The 17,011-nt window shown below is 34.0% G+C and overlaps 1 protein-coding gene across 1 annotated transcript in view; it reads left to right on the top strand.

Annotated features, from left to right (window-relative positions):
• The window catches only part of KPNA5 (karyopherin subunit alpha 5), a 50,352-nt gene that overhangs the window by 813 nt on the left and 32,528 nt on the right, over window positions 1–17,011 (top strand). The window contains exons 2-7 of the mRNA XM_004011176.5: window positions 3,735–3,868; window positions 5,220–5,321; window positions 5,432–5,531; window positions 6,900–6,994; window positions 13,530–13,661; window positions 15,557–15,645. Of these exons, the coding sequence (XP_004011225.2) occupies window positions 3,735–3,868; window positions 5,220–5,321; window positions 5,432–5,531; window positions 6,900–6,994; window positions 13,530–13,661; window positions 15,557–15,645 (652 nt within the window). The remainder of the gene's footprint in view (window positions 1–3,734; window positions 3,869–5,219; window positions 5,322–5,431; window positions 5,532–6,899; window positions 6,995–13,529; window positions 13,662–15,556; window positions 15,646–17,011) is intronic.

Raw genomic sequence — 17,011 nt, 5'->3', positions numbered from 1 at the left:
CTGACGCGGGCCAGCGCGGGTTAGATGCTTCTGCTAGATCACTTCCAAGGTGACAGTTTAATAGTGTCTCCTCACTAATGCACAAGAGTTGAGAGGAATTGAAATCTGTGAGAAGGGATAGTGCTACTTCAAAAGAATATGACACTGGCATTTACTCTTCGTTTTTTTTTGAACACTTTTTAAAAAAACCTGATCTGATGTCTCTTAGTTACAGCATTCCATGATTTATATTTTATTTAAAAAAAGTGACTTTCTCTCATGGTAAACAGGAATAGCTCTGTCCTTTAGATCTTCAGGTACTGCTTGTTTGCTTGTAGGGGTTCTGATTGCTGCACTTTCCCCTTTGTACTGATCTTGTCATTTTACTAACAGACACCCAAGCCCATAGAAACGCAGGCTTTATGGAGACAAGAAATTCCGTTAATATGTTTTAGAAAAAGTTCAGATTCCAGTTGTTTGCCTAACCTCAGCACAGTTTTTTCAAAGAGTGGAGTCAAAAATAAGCTTATGACTGAAAAAAAAAAATTCCTCTGGCAACATTATAGTGTTTGATTGGCATTTCTTATATTTGAAATAACTTGTATGAGACAGCAGGCTTTGAAGTATAGTCTTTTAAGCTATATTCCAGAGAAAGAAAATCCCCTTGGGTGATGCAGCTTTAAAAAATCATTTTCCTTGAACTTTATATCCCCTTTAAAGCAACTGCAGTGAGGATGCAGATGTTAAATAAGAGACAAGAAGTTAGTACTATAGAAGGAAAACAAATAATATATGAGTTGCTGGCGTGAGATTTTATTTGGTTAGCATTTATACTGAAAGATTTTAATTTGTCATTGCCTAGATTGATGATCTTAGGAGTACTGTCTGCTGTGTGTGATGGGAGGCACAAGGTAATTCAATCAGATGTGGGGAGAAGATATTAGAACTTATGCTTATCTTATAAAACTATTTTTAAAAAAATTTCTGTGAATTTATAATTGGATAGTTTATTAAGTTAGTAATATGCATATATAAATAAACAAGCATATTGAGGGTGCATTCCCAAATGTATTTTGTGTGCATAGGATATGTGATCAAAAGTTTAGAGGCCAGTGGCTTAGAAGATGCCTAATGTATAGGTGGTAAATATTGTAAAGAGGTCTGTTGCTGCGAACATTTCATTTTGCTAAGATATTATACTGTTAAGTGTAATTCAACAACTAATATGAAGCCCAGTTTGCTTGGTAATTAACTTTGTTTTTCCCTTCCAAGCCTAAGCTTTTGTTAGTGCAACAGAGATTTTATATATAAAATAGAGAATAATGCTAAACGTTATTAAGAAAGTTAGATTGAACTGTTTCTAGACATAAGTATTTGTAGGTGCACACAGTATTGCTAAAATTAATTTATTGACTTTTATAAGGAGATATTGGTTGATTATACATGTATTTTAGTTGCACAACTATATGCATGTGTTAAGAGGTGCAAAGTACTTTTTAAAGCATTGTAAAGTCCTCAGCCCTTTCCATTCTACCTTTAGTTCCACCACTAAAGAAATTTCTCTGTCTTTACCAGTGACCTGATTATCAAGTCTACCTTCCTATGGCACTTGACTTATTGCAGACACTTAAATATTTGTGGGATAAATCAGTGAATGAATAAATTGAGTGACTATTTTTTTTAGTGTCACTGCAACTGAAATATTTCTTTATCTTTTAAATTCCCTCCTTTTTCATGGCTCTTATTTTCTTCTGATCCTTCTATTTATGTTTGGTTTCCTTTGCTTTCCATGGAAATGTGAACATTCTTAAGATTTCTCCTTTGGGCATCTTTCTTTTATAGCTCTAATGCTCTTGAATGATCATTCAATACTCTTTTCCTGAGTTTGACTCATAATTTTTAACCATCTATAAATCAAAACCTTCTGTTTGTGCTCTATGTACTATAAATTTAACACATTTAAGATTAAAGTCACTATACATTATTAGAGTGGCTGCAGTAAACAATAACAAAATTCTAATAAGGGTAGCCAGGATACAGAGCAACAGTAATAGCTAATGAAAATGCAGAGTGGTATACTTACTTTTCAGAATGGCAGTTGTAAAATGTGGAGCATATGCTTGTCCTATTATCCATAGATTCTACTCCTACACATTTACCTGAGAGAAATGAAAACTTATATTTACACAACCTGTACATTGAGTGTTTATAACAGTTTTATTTGTAACTGCCCTAAACTAGAAACCACCTAAATGTCCTTAAGCTAGTGAATCAATAAACTATGGTATATCTGTACAATAGAATATTACTAAACAATAAAGAATGAATTTTGATACATGCCGACAATATGATGACTCACAGATATACTATGTTAAATGAAGGAAGACGATTAAGACTATATACTGTTATAATTTCATTTATGTGAAATTTGGGTAAAGGCAGAGCTATGGAAATCGTGGTTACCAGGTTTTAGGAGTAGGAGAAGGACTAAATAGGAGCAACATGAGGAAGTTCTGGGGGGAATTATGAAGCTGTTCTATATCTTAATTGTGTTGGTTATATGCCTGAGCATTGTGTCAAGTTCGTAGAATTGTGTACTGAGTGATTTTTGCTGTACGTAAATGAAAAATAAAATAATTGAATTCATTGTTTTCAACTCAAAAACGAGGAGGCAAAAACACAAAACCACCACGCCAATCCTCCATCTGTATTCCCTGTCTTGGGTTATTTTGTCCTTATTCTGAAAGAGTTCATGCTGAAAACCATGAAATCATCCTCAACTCCTTTTTCTTTCTTAGCACATATTCCTTATGTTCTCTTGGTCTCTAATTCTTATTGAATCAATATCTGAAATGTTTCTGGCATCAGTCTGTCTTCTGTGTTTTTCAGTGCAGCTACTAATTTACTTTAGGTCTTTTATCATCAATGTTTGAAACAACCTTCTCTTTAATTTCTTTATTCTTCTCCTTAGGATCAAGACCAGATTTCTCAGCTAGATTGCAGGAACTATATATTTCAGCCTTACCTACCTTTCTGGTTTTATCTCCTGCCCCTTTTAAAATATATTTTATGTTTATGTTTTGTATATTTATAAAATGTTTATGTGTTAATTTTTTAAAATATGTATAATAAAACTACTTAAAGTATAGAAACATTTCAGTATTTTAAATGAAATAATTATACTCTAGTACTGAAAATTGGTATTGTAGTCATAACTCAAGTCCTGACCTATGTGGTTTTAGTTCTTTAGGCAGTTCCTTAAGTAAATGAAAGAAGCCAGACACCAATAAATACATCAGGTGTGCTTACTGAAACTTGATGCCATATTTTGTTGAAAATAAGACAATTCATTGCTGATTATTTCTTGATTTTTCCAGAAGCTGTGATTTAGAAGTTTTTTATCCAGCTGTTTCATGATTGTTTCCTGGCTAACAGTTATTTTAAGATGCACCTCACTTATAGAAAGGTTAAAATACCAGGGATAGGAGAGTGCCTCTCCGAATCAGTGAAATTATGATAATGACTTTGTATTTAGACCAAAATCTATTATTTGTTTGATAGTAAAGTCCTAAAACATTTGATCGTTTTCCTCCAATTTTGATGTGGGAGTGAGAGGATGTATTCATTGTACATAATTTTCAGGATGAGTTTTGTTGGTGTATTTGATCCACGAGCCTGAATTTAGTTGTCCCAGAGTAAACATCTCATGTTATTTTGAAAGTAATATATATCTATTTTCCTCTCCTAATCTTAAGATGCCATGGCTAGTCCTGGGAAAGATAACTATAGAATGAAAAGTTATAAGAATAAAGCCCTAAACCCCCAGGAGATGCGTAGACGAAGAGAAGAAGAAGGAATACAGCTTCGAAAACAAAAAAGAGAAGAACAGGTAGGTGTTATAAAATATTTAATGCTGTTATTGCTAATTTTTGGATAATTTTAAATGAAAAATTTTTTCTAGGAAATTGAATATAAATGTATTTTTATTAGAATCCAATAATATTAGCAAATTCATGAATCGGAACCCTATGCTATTTTTAATCCCTGACAAGAATGCCTTTTCTATTCCATTGATACACCTTTATGTCAGTATTTCTACCCCAATATTTCTACCCCCAGACATATTTACTCTTGAGCCTATTTCTATCACTTCCACTGAGCGCTGTAAAATTTGCCCCCTAGAAAAACATTAACTCTATTCATTTGTCACTTTGTGGTTTTCATAATCCTTGCCCCTAAGTTAATTATAATCATTTTCCTGTGCTGCTCATACTGTTCCTCCTGTAGTCTCATCAGGCAGACCTCTTAGCCTTCTCTGTTTGAGCTTTATATATGGAACATAAGGAATAGAAAAATTCATTTAGAAGAGTGCATCTCCACATGTTTCATTCCAAGATACACTGAAATTTAGAAGTATTCATAAATAAGTAGAAGGGTATGGTCCTCACATACATAATTAGAACTACTATGTAAAAGGGACTAGCAATGTAGAAAGTAAAAAAAAGCCTGTTTTAGAAATATGATTATCTCCTCTATTTATAGCATCTAACATAGTCTCTACTATATTACAGTAGGTACTTAAGAAAAAAAAGTCTGTTGAATAAATGAATAGGAAAAGAACTGTGTAGAGACTGAGAAGAGCAGAATTTTATTTAGCTATCAAAAAGATTATGATACCAGATTTTTTTTTTATCAGTTTTGACTTATGAAATATACCTGTAAATCATGCTCAGTGACTTGACCATGTCCCTTTCTTCCTCTTTTTTTTTTTTCTTTATGTTCACTCAGTTATTAAGCATAGGGTCATCTTTCCTGAGAGTTGTTCTTGTTACTTGTTAGTCCGATATACTGGCTCTGTTAATATATCACATTATCTCACTCATATAACAGATCTGGTTTCCTTCTTAGATATCTCATAATTCAGTGTAGGCATATGTGTTTTTCCAAGTGCTATAAAATATAAATATGTGTTCTGTTTATGATACTGGAAACTGGTTAAAAGACCTGAGATTAAGAATGCCCCAAAGCAGTCTATAGGACAAGAGCTAATCTAGCCCCAGATGTTTAACTTCTCTTGAATAATTTAGTTGTTTATGGTATGGTGATTATGAAATACTAAAATATTCAGAACTTTAAGCGATAAAATGATTGTTTTGTTTTGTTCACTTAAAGAAAAAAATAATTCTATGGACATTTAGTGTTTTATGGAAAACTTAATATATTATTTCTCTTTATTATAGTTATTCAAACGCAGAAATGTCTCTTTGCCCAGAAATGATGAATCTATGTTAGAAAATCCTATCCAGGATCCAGACATCAGTTCCACTGTACCCATTCCAGAGGTAGATATTACAAATGTATTTCAAATTATATTTCTTCAGTATTTCAGAGATGTACTGCAAAATTATTAATTTAAAATATTTAGATAATAATTATATTTTCTGTGTTATAGGAAGAAGTTATTACTTCAGATATGGTTCAGATGATTTTTTCTAATAATGCTGATCAACAGCTAACAGCTACACAGAAATTTAGAAAGCTGCTTTCTAAAGGCAAGAATTATTTTCAGTGTGCTTATTTGATGTTACTTATTTCCTGATGTTACAGGAATTTGTAGTGCAATTTTGTTAGTTTTTTTTAATTTTAAGACACTTTCTTTGCCAGTACGTCTTGATTTTTTCTATGATAATCTCTTTTTTAAAACCATTATACTGTCAAAGTAACACATGTTGATTGTAGAATATCTGCAAATATAGAAGAATTTAAAGAAGCAAAATAGTCCCAAATCAGTCCCATTGCTAAGAGAGTTAGAGATACATATTTATAAATTCTTACAGAAATATTTTTCAGACTTTTTAAAAATGGCAGCATGACAGGAGAGCATGAATATAAAATAATTTAATCAGATATTTCTTTTTTTCCAAATTTAAAAAAAAATTAATTTGTATTTTATATTGGGTGGGAGTAAAAGCATTAATATTATGTATTATCTTGTTGACGTTTTATAACTTTAAGAGCAGTTTAGGCTGTAGTCTGGAATTTACATTTTGAAGGATCCAGACTTTTCATGTAGAACACCAAAACAAAACTTTGTAGTATTTTACTAGCTTTGCAGAAATCTCCCAATTTTTGAAAAAGTTAGGATAGCAAATTTGTAGAAAAAAGAAAAGGAAGAAAGTCTATTCCTTTTTTTTTTTCTTTTGACCACATTGCTTGACTTGTGGGATCTTAGTTCCCAACCATTGAACCTGGGCCACCTGCATTGCAAGTGCACTGGACTGCCAGGGAATCCCAGAAATATCTTTATTTTAAGTTTGCATTTATTTTAAATTTGCATTTAAACTTCTCAGAGATTTTATTATTCTCATAAGTCCTCACCTATCATGAGAGTTTAATCAAGAATTCTACATAGTTCAGTAGCATTTTTGTAAATAACATCTTGAGAAGATAGGACTTGTCTGGCTGAAAGACATTAGGCAGTTCATGGTTGATAGTGAAAGGGACATCCCTGGAAATTGGAGTATGGTTATGAAGAATTAGAAGGACTGTCACCCTTAGAAGGATTATTATCCTTTGATTTGTGTTTTGAGTATTGGACTGAAATACTCCCATACTGTAAAGGTGACCTGCTAAATAGCCTTTATGAATTTTAAATATTTGTTTAGGAAATATTTTAAAATTTTCTTACTGTTACACTAATGAAAAAGAATTTGCCTTTTTGTGTACTTTTTTTTTTTTTTTTGCAGCAAACATTGCACTTATGAGAGCATTTGTCTTCTTCAGTTACATCCAGCTAAAGGTTTCAAATCTGGCAGTGAAATCTAGAAAGAGTTATTTTGTGTGTCCTGTTAACTGACACAGGGTCCAGATCATTGTGCTTTTGTATCTGCATAATAGCTTCATTCTTTTTTAATTTTTAGAACCTAATCCACCAATTGATCAAGTTATACAGAAACCAGGAGTGGTGCAGAGATTTGTCAAATTTCTTGAAAGACATGAAAATTGTACATTACAAGTGAGTTCTGTAGTTTATGTTCTTAATTATCTCGTTCCAGAAATGACGTAGGATTAGTTTCTAGTGAAAGCAACTTCTACAGTAGTGAATATATTGTAAGCATTCAGTAAATATCAGTAGGTGGCGATTAAAGGTGGTGCTACCTGTCTTGCCCTGGTCAAGTTTACAGTGCTAATTTTTTCTAGAAACTATTACTTTCTCTGAAACTATTATCATTAAACAATTTTTTTTGAAAAATATATTTTAAATCATTTGTAATTTTAAGAAAAGTTTTATAGTTGTCAACCTTTAATAACTTTTGCTTTAGAAAATCATAAATCAAAATCTTAACTTTCTTAATGGTTAAATTAATTTTGGCTCCTAACTAAAGTTGTAACTTTTTAGTATAAACTCTTGTACCTCTTAAAACATTTTTATCTGATTGATCAGTTCCTTTTTTTTCTTTTTTAAGAAAGAACAAATCAGTATAAATCTACTTAAAATGTGACCAAAGTTGAGTGTGTCTTAAAGAGTGTTGCTTCTCAGTTATAGTGAAAATTTAAAGATGTCTTCCAAATAATTGACTACTAAAAGTATTGAAGTTTACAAATATTTTACTGTTTAAGATTGTTCTTCCTGACTTTCATTCTTATATATATAACCTACACCTACTTTCTCAGTGCTCTTATTGGTATTGGAGAACTGTTCCTGATATTTGAATAATTTGAAATTACATCTTAGAATAGTGTTCCACTTAATCTGAGTAATTTGGGAAAGATCCTGTCTCTAGGTGTAAGCGAAGAAATGTGCTGCACTTGTGAATATTATCCATCATGAGCTTTATAAAACATGCTGAGAATGTTTACAATAAGGACAGTCTTATTGTCAATTAAGTGGTAGTGCTATAAGGACTGTTCAGTTCAGTTCAGTCGCTCAGTCGTGTCCGACTCTTTCCGACCCCATGAATAGCAGCACACCAGGCCTCCCTGTCCATCACCATCTACCAGAGTTCACTCAGACTCACGTCCATAGAGTGCGTGATGCCATCCAGGCATCTCATCCTAGGTCGTCCCCTTCTCCTGTTCCCAGTCCCTGCCAGCATAAGAGTCTTTTCCAATGAGTCAACTCTTCGCATGAGGTGGCCAAAGTACTGGAGCTTCAGCTTTAGCATCATTCCTTCCAAAGAAATCCCAGGATTGATCTCCTTCAGAATGGACTGGTTGGATCTCCTTGCAGTCCAAGGGACTCTCAAGAGTCTTCTCCAACACCACAGTTCAAAAGCATCAGTTCTTCGGTGCTCAGCCTTCTTCACAGTCCAACTCTCACATCCATACATGACCACTGGAAAAACCATAGCCTTGACTAGACGGACCTTAGTTGGCAAAGTAATGTCTCTGTTTTTGAATATACTATCTAGGTTGGTCATAACTTTTCTTCCAAGGAGTAAGCATCTTTAATTTCATGGCTGCAGTCACCATCTGCGGTGATTTTGGAGCCCCCAAAAATAAAGTCTGACACTGTTTCTACTGTTTCCCGTCTATTTCCCATGAAGTGATGGGACCGGATGCCATGATCTTCATTTTCTGAATGTTGAGCTTTAAGCCAACTTTTTCGCTCTCCTCTTTTACTTTCATCAAGAGGCTTTTAGCTCCTCTTCACTCTGCCATAACGGTGGTGTCATCTGCATATCTGAGGTTATTGATATTTCTCCCGGCAATCTTGATTCCAGCTTGTGTTTCTTCCAGTCCAGCATTTCTCATGATGTACTCTGCATAGAAGTTAAATAAGCAGGGTGACAACATACAGCCCTGATGTACTCCTTTTGCTATTTGGAACCAGTCTGTTGTTCCATGTTCAGTTCTAACTGTTGCTTCCTGACCTGCATATAGGTTTCTCAAGAGGCAGGTCAGGAGTCTGGTATTCCCATCTCTTTTAGTATTCTGCACAGTTTATTGTGATCGACACAGTCAAAGGCTTTGGCATAGTCAATAAAGCAGAAATAGATGTTTTCTGGAACTCTCTTGCTTTTTCGATGATTCAGCGGATGTTGGCAATTTGATCTCTGGTTCCTCTGCCTTTTCTAAAACCAGCTTGAACATCGGGGAATTCACGGTTCACATATTGCTGAAGCCTGGCCTGGAGAATTTTGAGCATTACTTTACTATTATGTGAGATGAGTGCAGTTGTGCGGTAGTTTGAGCATTCTTTGGCATTGGCTTTCTTTGGGATTGAAATGAAAACTGACCTTTTCCAGTCCTGTGGCCACTGCTGAGTTTTCCAAATGTGCTGGCATATTGAGTGCAGAACTTTCACAGCATCATCTTTCATGATTTGAAATAGCTCAACTGGAATTCCATCACCTCCGCTAGCTTTGTTCATAGTGATACTTTCTAAGGCTCACTTGACTTCACATTCCAAGATATCTGGCTCTAGATTAGTGATCACATCATCATGATTATCTGGGTTGTGAAGATCTTTTTTGTACAGTTCTTCTGTGTATTCTTGCCACCTCTTCTTAATATCTTCTGCTTCTGTTAGGTCCATACCATTTCTGTCCTTTATCGAGCCTATCTTTACATGAAATGTTCCCTTGGTATCTCTAATTTTCTTGAAGAGATCTCTAGTCTTTCCCATTCTGTTGTTTTCCTCTATTTCTTTGCATTGATCACTGAGCAAGGCTTTCGTATCTCTTCTTGCTATTCTTTGGAACTCTGCATTCAGATGCTTATATCTTTCCTTTTCTCCTTTGTTTTTCACCTCTCTTCTTTTCACAGCTATTTGTAAGGCCTCCCCAGACAGCCATTTTGCTTTTTTGCATTTCTTTTCCTTGGCGATGATCTTGATCCCTGTCTCCTGTACAATGTCACGAACCTCATTCCATAGTTCATCAGGCCTTCTATCTATCAGATCTAGGCCCTTAAATCTATTTCTCACTTCCACTGTATAATCATAAGGGATTTGATTTAGGTCATTCTTGAATGGTCTAGCGGTTTTCCCTACTTTCTTCAATTTGAGTCTGACCTAAAATCTATCTGTCAACTAGAGTCTTTACGTAGTAGTGCTGTAAGGGCTGGGAATCATGGTTTGGTCATTCACTTTATTTGTAAGCTCTGAGTCCAAACTAAAACCTAAGCCTTCTGATAGCAGTTTATTATTTGGCTCTTCAATTCTAAGTGATTGAAAGAAGAAATGAATGGATAAAATTGAATGTTAGTTTAAACAATACATTGTATAAGACATTGTAGTTACAGATTGGTAAGATATTTTTCTCTTTGTAGAAACTCTTCACTCTGTTGGGGAAGACAAACACCTAAATAGATCTGTGATACTATAGTATGCTTAGTGCTAACAGAAAATTATACAAAGTACTTTGAGAGCAGAGAGAACATAACAGCTTATGTTTACAATGTTACACAGCTAGTCTTAAGAGGGAATGAGAGTTTAACAGGCTGAATAAAAGGAAAAGTAATTTCAGGTTGTGAAAATAGCATGTGTAGAAAGCACACAGTATTCAAGAATGTTGGGGATTTGAGTGTTTATCAATCATTGTGTGTGTGTTAGTCACTCAGTCGTGTCTCTTTGTAATCCTGTGGACTGTAGCCTTCCAGGCTCCTCTGTTCATGGAATTCTCCAGGCGAGAATACTGGAGCGAGTTGACATTTTGACCTCCAATTAATCATTATACTTGAAACCTAGTGAAATTCAACAGTGTGTTCTTGGGGCAGCTATATGGTGTGTCATATTATCCAAGTTAATATGAAATATGTTGTTCAAACCATAGATCTAACTATACCAAAGAATGCCATACAATTGCACTCATCTCACACACTAGTAAAGTCATGCTCAAAATTCTCCCAACCAGGCTTCAGCAGTACATGAACCGTGAACTTCCAGATGTTCAAGCTGGATTTAGAAAAGGCAAAGGAACCAGTGATCAAATTGCCAACATCTGCTGGATCATCGAAAAAGCAAGAGAGTTCCAGAAAAACATCTATTTCTGCTTTATTGACTATGCCAAAGCCTTTGACTGTGTCGATCACAATAAACTGTGGAAAATTCTGAAAGAGATGGGAATACCAGACTCCTGACCTGCCTCTTGAGAAACCTGTATGCAGGTCAGGAAGCAACAGTTAGAACTGGACATGGAACAACAGACTGGTTCCAAATAGGAAAAGGAGTATGTCAAGGCTGTATATTGTCACCCTGCTTATTTAATTTATATGCAGAGTACATCATGAGAAACGCTGGGCTAGAGGAAGCACAGGCTGGAATCAAGATTGCCGGGAGAAATATCAATAACCTCAGATATGCAGATGACACCACCCTTATGGCAGAAAGTGAAGAAGAGCTAAAGAGTGTCTTGATGAAAGTGAAAGAGGAGAGTGAAAAAGTTGGCTTAAAGCTCAACATTCAGAAAACGAAGATCATGGAATCCGGTCCCATCACTTCATGGGAAATAGATGGGGAAACAGTGGAAACAGTGGCTGACTTTATTTTTTTGGACTCCAAACTCACTGCAGATGGTGATTGCAGCCATGAAATTAAAAGACACTTGATTCTTGGAAGAAAAGTTATGACCAACCTAGACAGCATATTGCAGAGCAGAGACATTAATTTATCAACAAAGGTCTGTCTAGTCAAGGCTATGGTTTTCCAGTGGTCATGTATGGATGTGAGAGTTGGACTGTGAAGAAAGCTGAGCACAGAAGAATTGATGCTTTTGAACTGTGGTGTTGGAGAAGACTCTTGGGAGTCCCTTGGACTGCAAGGAGATCTAACCAGTCCATCCTAAAGGAAATCAGTTTTGAATATTCATTGGAAGGACTGATGCTGAAGCTGAAACTCCAATACTTTGGCCACCTGATGCGAAGAGCTGATTCATTTGAAAAGACCCTGATGCTGGGAAAGATTGAGGGCAGGAGGAAAAGGGGACGACAGAGGATGAGATGGTTGGATGGTATCGCCAACTCGATGGACGTGGGTTTGGGTGAACTCCGGGAGTTGGTGATGGACAGGGAGGACTGGTGTACTGCAGTTCATGGAGTCACAAAGAGTTGGACACGACTGAGTGAATGAACTGAACTGAACTATACTAAGTTCTGTTCTGAGAGTGCATTTATCAGTCCAATAAAGTTACCCTAGGTACCTAACTAATACAGTTGGCTATATAGTACTGTACTGTAAAAGGTTTATAATATTTTCCACACAAATAATACATAAAAAACAACCAAAAAATAAAACATTTTTAATCTCATAGTATACTACTACCTTGAAAAGTACAGTAGTGTAGTACAGCAGCTGGCAGGCAGGGGCTGACATGCCAGGCGAGAAGAGTTACTGACTGGAGGAGGGAGAGAAAGTGGGAGATGATAGAGCTGAAGGATTTTCAACAATAGGAGATGGAGGTTAAGCTACAGTTTCACTCTTGCCTGATGTTGATGGAACACACGTTCACATCTTTGAAAGTTAGCATCTTGAAGGCTCATATGTAGGGGACTTACTGTAATTGAGAGGCCTAAAACTGGGGACCTACATGTTTGGCCTGCACATGTTTTAAAATATATTAATTCAGATATCAGGCTTTCAGAAGTTGAAGAATTTCAAATGGAAGTCTAGATTTAGGGCTTCTTTTTACAAATCAGAAGAATTGGCATTGTTGCCACATACTAAAGATCTAGTGGAGTCGAATAGGAGCTCTGCCCGCCCCCCCTTTTTTTTCTTTTTTAAAAATATAACCATTTTCTCTAGTTTTATCTGTACTTTTCATGCCTTTCACCAATGCTTTTTATTACACTTTTATTAATCATAATAATACCTACCTTAATGTGAGAAGTTGTCTAGGCCAAATATTTTTAAAGCTATTGTCACTATCCTCACTCCTTAATTTGCAGGTCTAATTTGCTAGTTTGTTAGAGAACCATGAGTTAAATTTTTTTCAATTGCATCATTATAAATCCATCACAGATAAGTATATCTGAATTCTGATTGTTATGAGTAACTTCCCAGAGGCTCTGCTGCTTGAAAGAGTTACACAAGTTCTTGTGGCTCTGCTAATAATGAACTCTTTCACCTTGAACTAACCACCTAAATGTATGGCTTTATAGTTTTTCTTACTTCTTAAGTGAGGAAGTTAGGAATAGATGATCCTTAGGGAAACAAAAGTAACCTTTTATGATTCTAAGTTCCATAAATATTCTATTAATTAAGTAGTGTTTATCATTTTGTTTTAAACTGCTTGATTTAGAATACCTGGCTCCCTAATAGTAAACATCAGGGGTCTTAAGAAATATAAATTCAGATGTGTTCATTTATTGTCCATGGGTTTATAAATTTTTGTTATATTCTTCTCATTTCTTATTTTTCCAAATTAAAGAGTCCTTTTTTAAAAAAATATTTTTACCTATCAAATCTGATTTCACATTGAATCTTATTTATCGTAAGTGAATCTTTCTCTCAGACTTATTCAGCTAAGTCTTGACTCCCTCTCTTCTCCCTTTCTTCCTCTTTCTGACATTTCTTTGGGGCTTTCATTTATTTTGCTTTTATTTTTCCTTAGTTTGAAGCTGCGTGGGCATTAACTAATATAGCATCTGGAACTTTTCTGCATACCAAAGTAGTGATTGAAACTGGGGCTGTTCCAATTTTTATCAAACTTCTTAATTCAGAGCATGAAGATGTTCAAGAACAGGTAAGTTTCTAACTTAAACTGTTTTATCTACTAGATTTTAATTTTCTGTTGGAAGTATCATTTGTGATTATGATTTAAAATTCATTTTTACCAAGTTGCCTGTGCATTACATTTGTGAGAATATAATAATTTCTGTTTAGTGTCAAATTGGAAGGAAGAATGAACTGTTTTAGGTATAGTCCTGGCTCCTTTGTACATAGATTTCAGCTATTGAGAATTACTATTCCCATTTATAGAAGAGCATACTGAGACCCAGAAAAGATAGTAATTTACCCAAAGTCACAGCGAAGGACTGAGCCAGGTTTTAAACCTGGCTGACTTTTAAACCAGTCTGACTCCTTGTTCTTTAGATTATTTTATTGTTTCTTTTTAATATGTCCTGTTATTTTTAATAAACCATTTTAGATTAGACTATATATAAATTATCATAGTTGTTGTAACAGGGAAAATTTAATCACATAAGATTTTTACCATCTAGAGAAAGTCAAATGTTTTGTTATTTTTGTTTTGATTCATGTTCATGCAAATTGATCCGTAGATCTCACTACCATTCCATTTGTTTATTTATATATATATTTTTTATAATTTTTCCCACTTGACAATAGTATTGAGAGCTTTTTCTTATGGCATTAATTATTCTTGAAGAACATTTTACTGATTATTCATTATCCATTCAGGTAGCTACCATAATTTATCTATTCCTCAGTAGTTGTACAATTATTTCTAGCTTATTGGTGTTAATATTGTGGTGAGCATCATTATATATCAATCTTGATAGTAATATGTCTTGACATTAATATATGCCTTGATTAGTTCATTAAGGAAAAATGATTATACTCAAAGAAAAGCTTTTAAAGTGCTATTACTATTTCAAAGTTGACTTCCAAAATGTTATAAAAATTGATATGCCACAAACAAAATACTTCCTAGGGTGCAAAATGTCATCATTTTAAAAACTTTTTCTTAAAAATCTGAAAAATAAACTTAGGTCTAGAGTAGATGTTAAAAATATTAGTGTAAATTTTAAATGTTAAAATATAATTTTCCCAGTTGAAAAATTAACATATCTACTTTTGTGCTTATATGAGAAACTTGAAATGAAAATATAATGATCATTTGCATTTGTGTAGTTTCTTATCTAATTGAAATTTAATACATGAATAATTTGATCTTTTACTGTCATTTATTTAACCTGGACTATCTCTAAGCTTATTTTTAAGCATTGATTCAAGACAGTGCTCACATTAGCTTTACCTTAGTTTACTATGCTTTATCTCTCCTTCCTTTTTTCTTTTACAAGTCAGTTCCTTCCCAGTGAGTGGATTCTTTGGCATAGTAGCAAACCTCTAGCATAGGTAATTGTAAAATTACCTATGTAGATATACAGTTGACCCTTGAACAAAACAGGTTTGAATGCGTTGGTTCACTTACACACAGTTTTTTTTTTTGGTTTGCAATAAATACATACTGCAGTACTACACAATCTGAAGTTGGTTGAGTCTGCAAGTGATCTTGGGTAAGGAGGGCCAACTTTGAAGTTATACGTCGATTTTCTACTGTGCAGGGGTTGATGCCCCTCACTGCCAAATTGTTCAGAGGTCAACCATATTTTGTCTCTCCATGTAGATTCAAAGTAGACAAACTATCTCCTTCTTATAGAGAATAAACATTTCACTAGCATGTAAGAAAAAATTTTTAAATGCCCTGTATTTTAATTTGACTAAGAATATTATTAAAGATACTTTTGAAGTTTTCCTTTCTTGTCTACTAGCATGTTTTTTTTAACATCTTGAAAACTTAACCAGTTTTTTCCTTTTACAATAACATTTCATTCTTAAGAGAGAATCTTATTTAAGATATTGTTGTAAAAGAATATTTTTTATTATTTTTTGAAGGCTGTTTGGGCACTTGGTAATATTGCTGGTGACAATGCAGAATGCAGAGATTTTGTTTTGAATTGTGAAATACTTCCACCTCTTTTAGAGTAAGTACTTTAAGTTTATCACAATTAAATACTATTAACTTTTGGAAAAGCAGACTATTTTGTACACTATATTTCTACATACACATTTACTTCTTCAGTGATACTTTTAAATTTTGCTTATGTTTGGCCAAGCCTGAAATAGCTTGAAATTATATAAAACTAACAAAGAAAATTTCTGGTTGTATCATATCTGTCTTTTATGTTCCCTTAAGCCACACTTCACAGCATCCATTGCTTACTTGATGCCTACTGTGCTAAAACAATTATTCTAGAGAACAAGGATAAGTAGTAGTTTTTAATACACTAAAAATTTTAGTTACTAAAGCAGATAATATTGAGTGGATGAACAGATGATATGTTGAACTTGTCAGATTTTCATATTTGATTTTGAAATGTTCAGAGAACAGAGAAATTTTTTCAGAATTAGAATTTTACTTAAAATGATTCAGCTAGTGGTTCCTTTTTCTAATATTTTTTTTAAGAAAAGAAGCTCCCCATAATATAGGGTTCTTTACAGAAATAACATAAAATTATTTGAAAGATAGGTTTATTTATCCAAGTTGGTTATCATTTACTGAGAGAATTTTTATTTAGGCTAAATACCATTGGCAAATAGTGAAAAAGGAAAAAGTAATTGAGGAGATACTTTGAAAGGGAAAATTTTACTCTTACCATTTCTGTGCCATTTGCCATTCTTTCCAAGCTTAGAAATTAGAATATGTTTTTAAATACAATTTTGTTTTGTTTTTAGATACAAACAGAAAGAATATGTTTTTAGATACAGTTTTGCAAAATATATTTTATTGTTTTAGAATGTGTAACTTTCCATGGACAAAATGGATTTCTCAGCATCATTTCACTCAACTCACACTGAGTACTTAACTATGTTCAGGCCACTGAACCACTTGTGATTTCATTTACTTTGGGCTTATTCAAAATAATATCTGAGCAGTTAGTCCAATTATAAAGGAAAATACTGATTTAGGGTTCAATATCAGAATTATTTTGATGTTCATACTGCTAAAAGTATCTCTTAAATTTTCAACTTAGGGTTTTTTTGGCCTGATTTTATGGTTTGTAGATTAACTGTGAGCACTTGGTTTCTCTTTTTACTTTGTCTCTAGGCCATATTCTTTGCTCTCTGTGTTTGGGTCATTTATTATTTGTTAATATTTAAAGTTGGTAATGGTTTGTGAAATGGTAAGTAAGCATTTCTTAGTTCTAATTACTCTAAATGTTCTACTGCTGCTAAGTTGCTTTAGTCGTGTCCAACTCTGTGCGACCCCATAGACGGCAGCCCACTAGGCTCCTCTGTCCCTGGGATTCTCCAGGCAAGAATACTGGAGTGGGTTGCCATTTCCTTCTC

This window comes from Ovis aries, chromosome 8 (assembly GCF_016772045.2).
Source record: "Ovis aries strain OAR_USU_Benz2616 breed Rambouillet chromosome 8, ARS-UI_Ramb_v3.0, whole genome shotgun sequence".
In the NCBI taxonomy this organism is placed as follows: domain Eukaryota; kingdom Metazoa; phylum Chordata; class Mammalia; order Artiodactyla; family Bovidae; genus Ovis; species Ovis aries.
The sequence above is the reverse complement of the archived record's forward strand: the minus strand, read 5'-3'. Positions and strand labels throughout refer to the sequence as shown.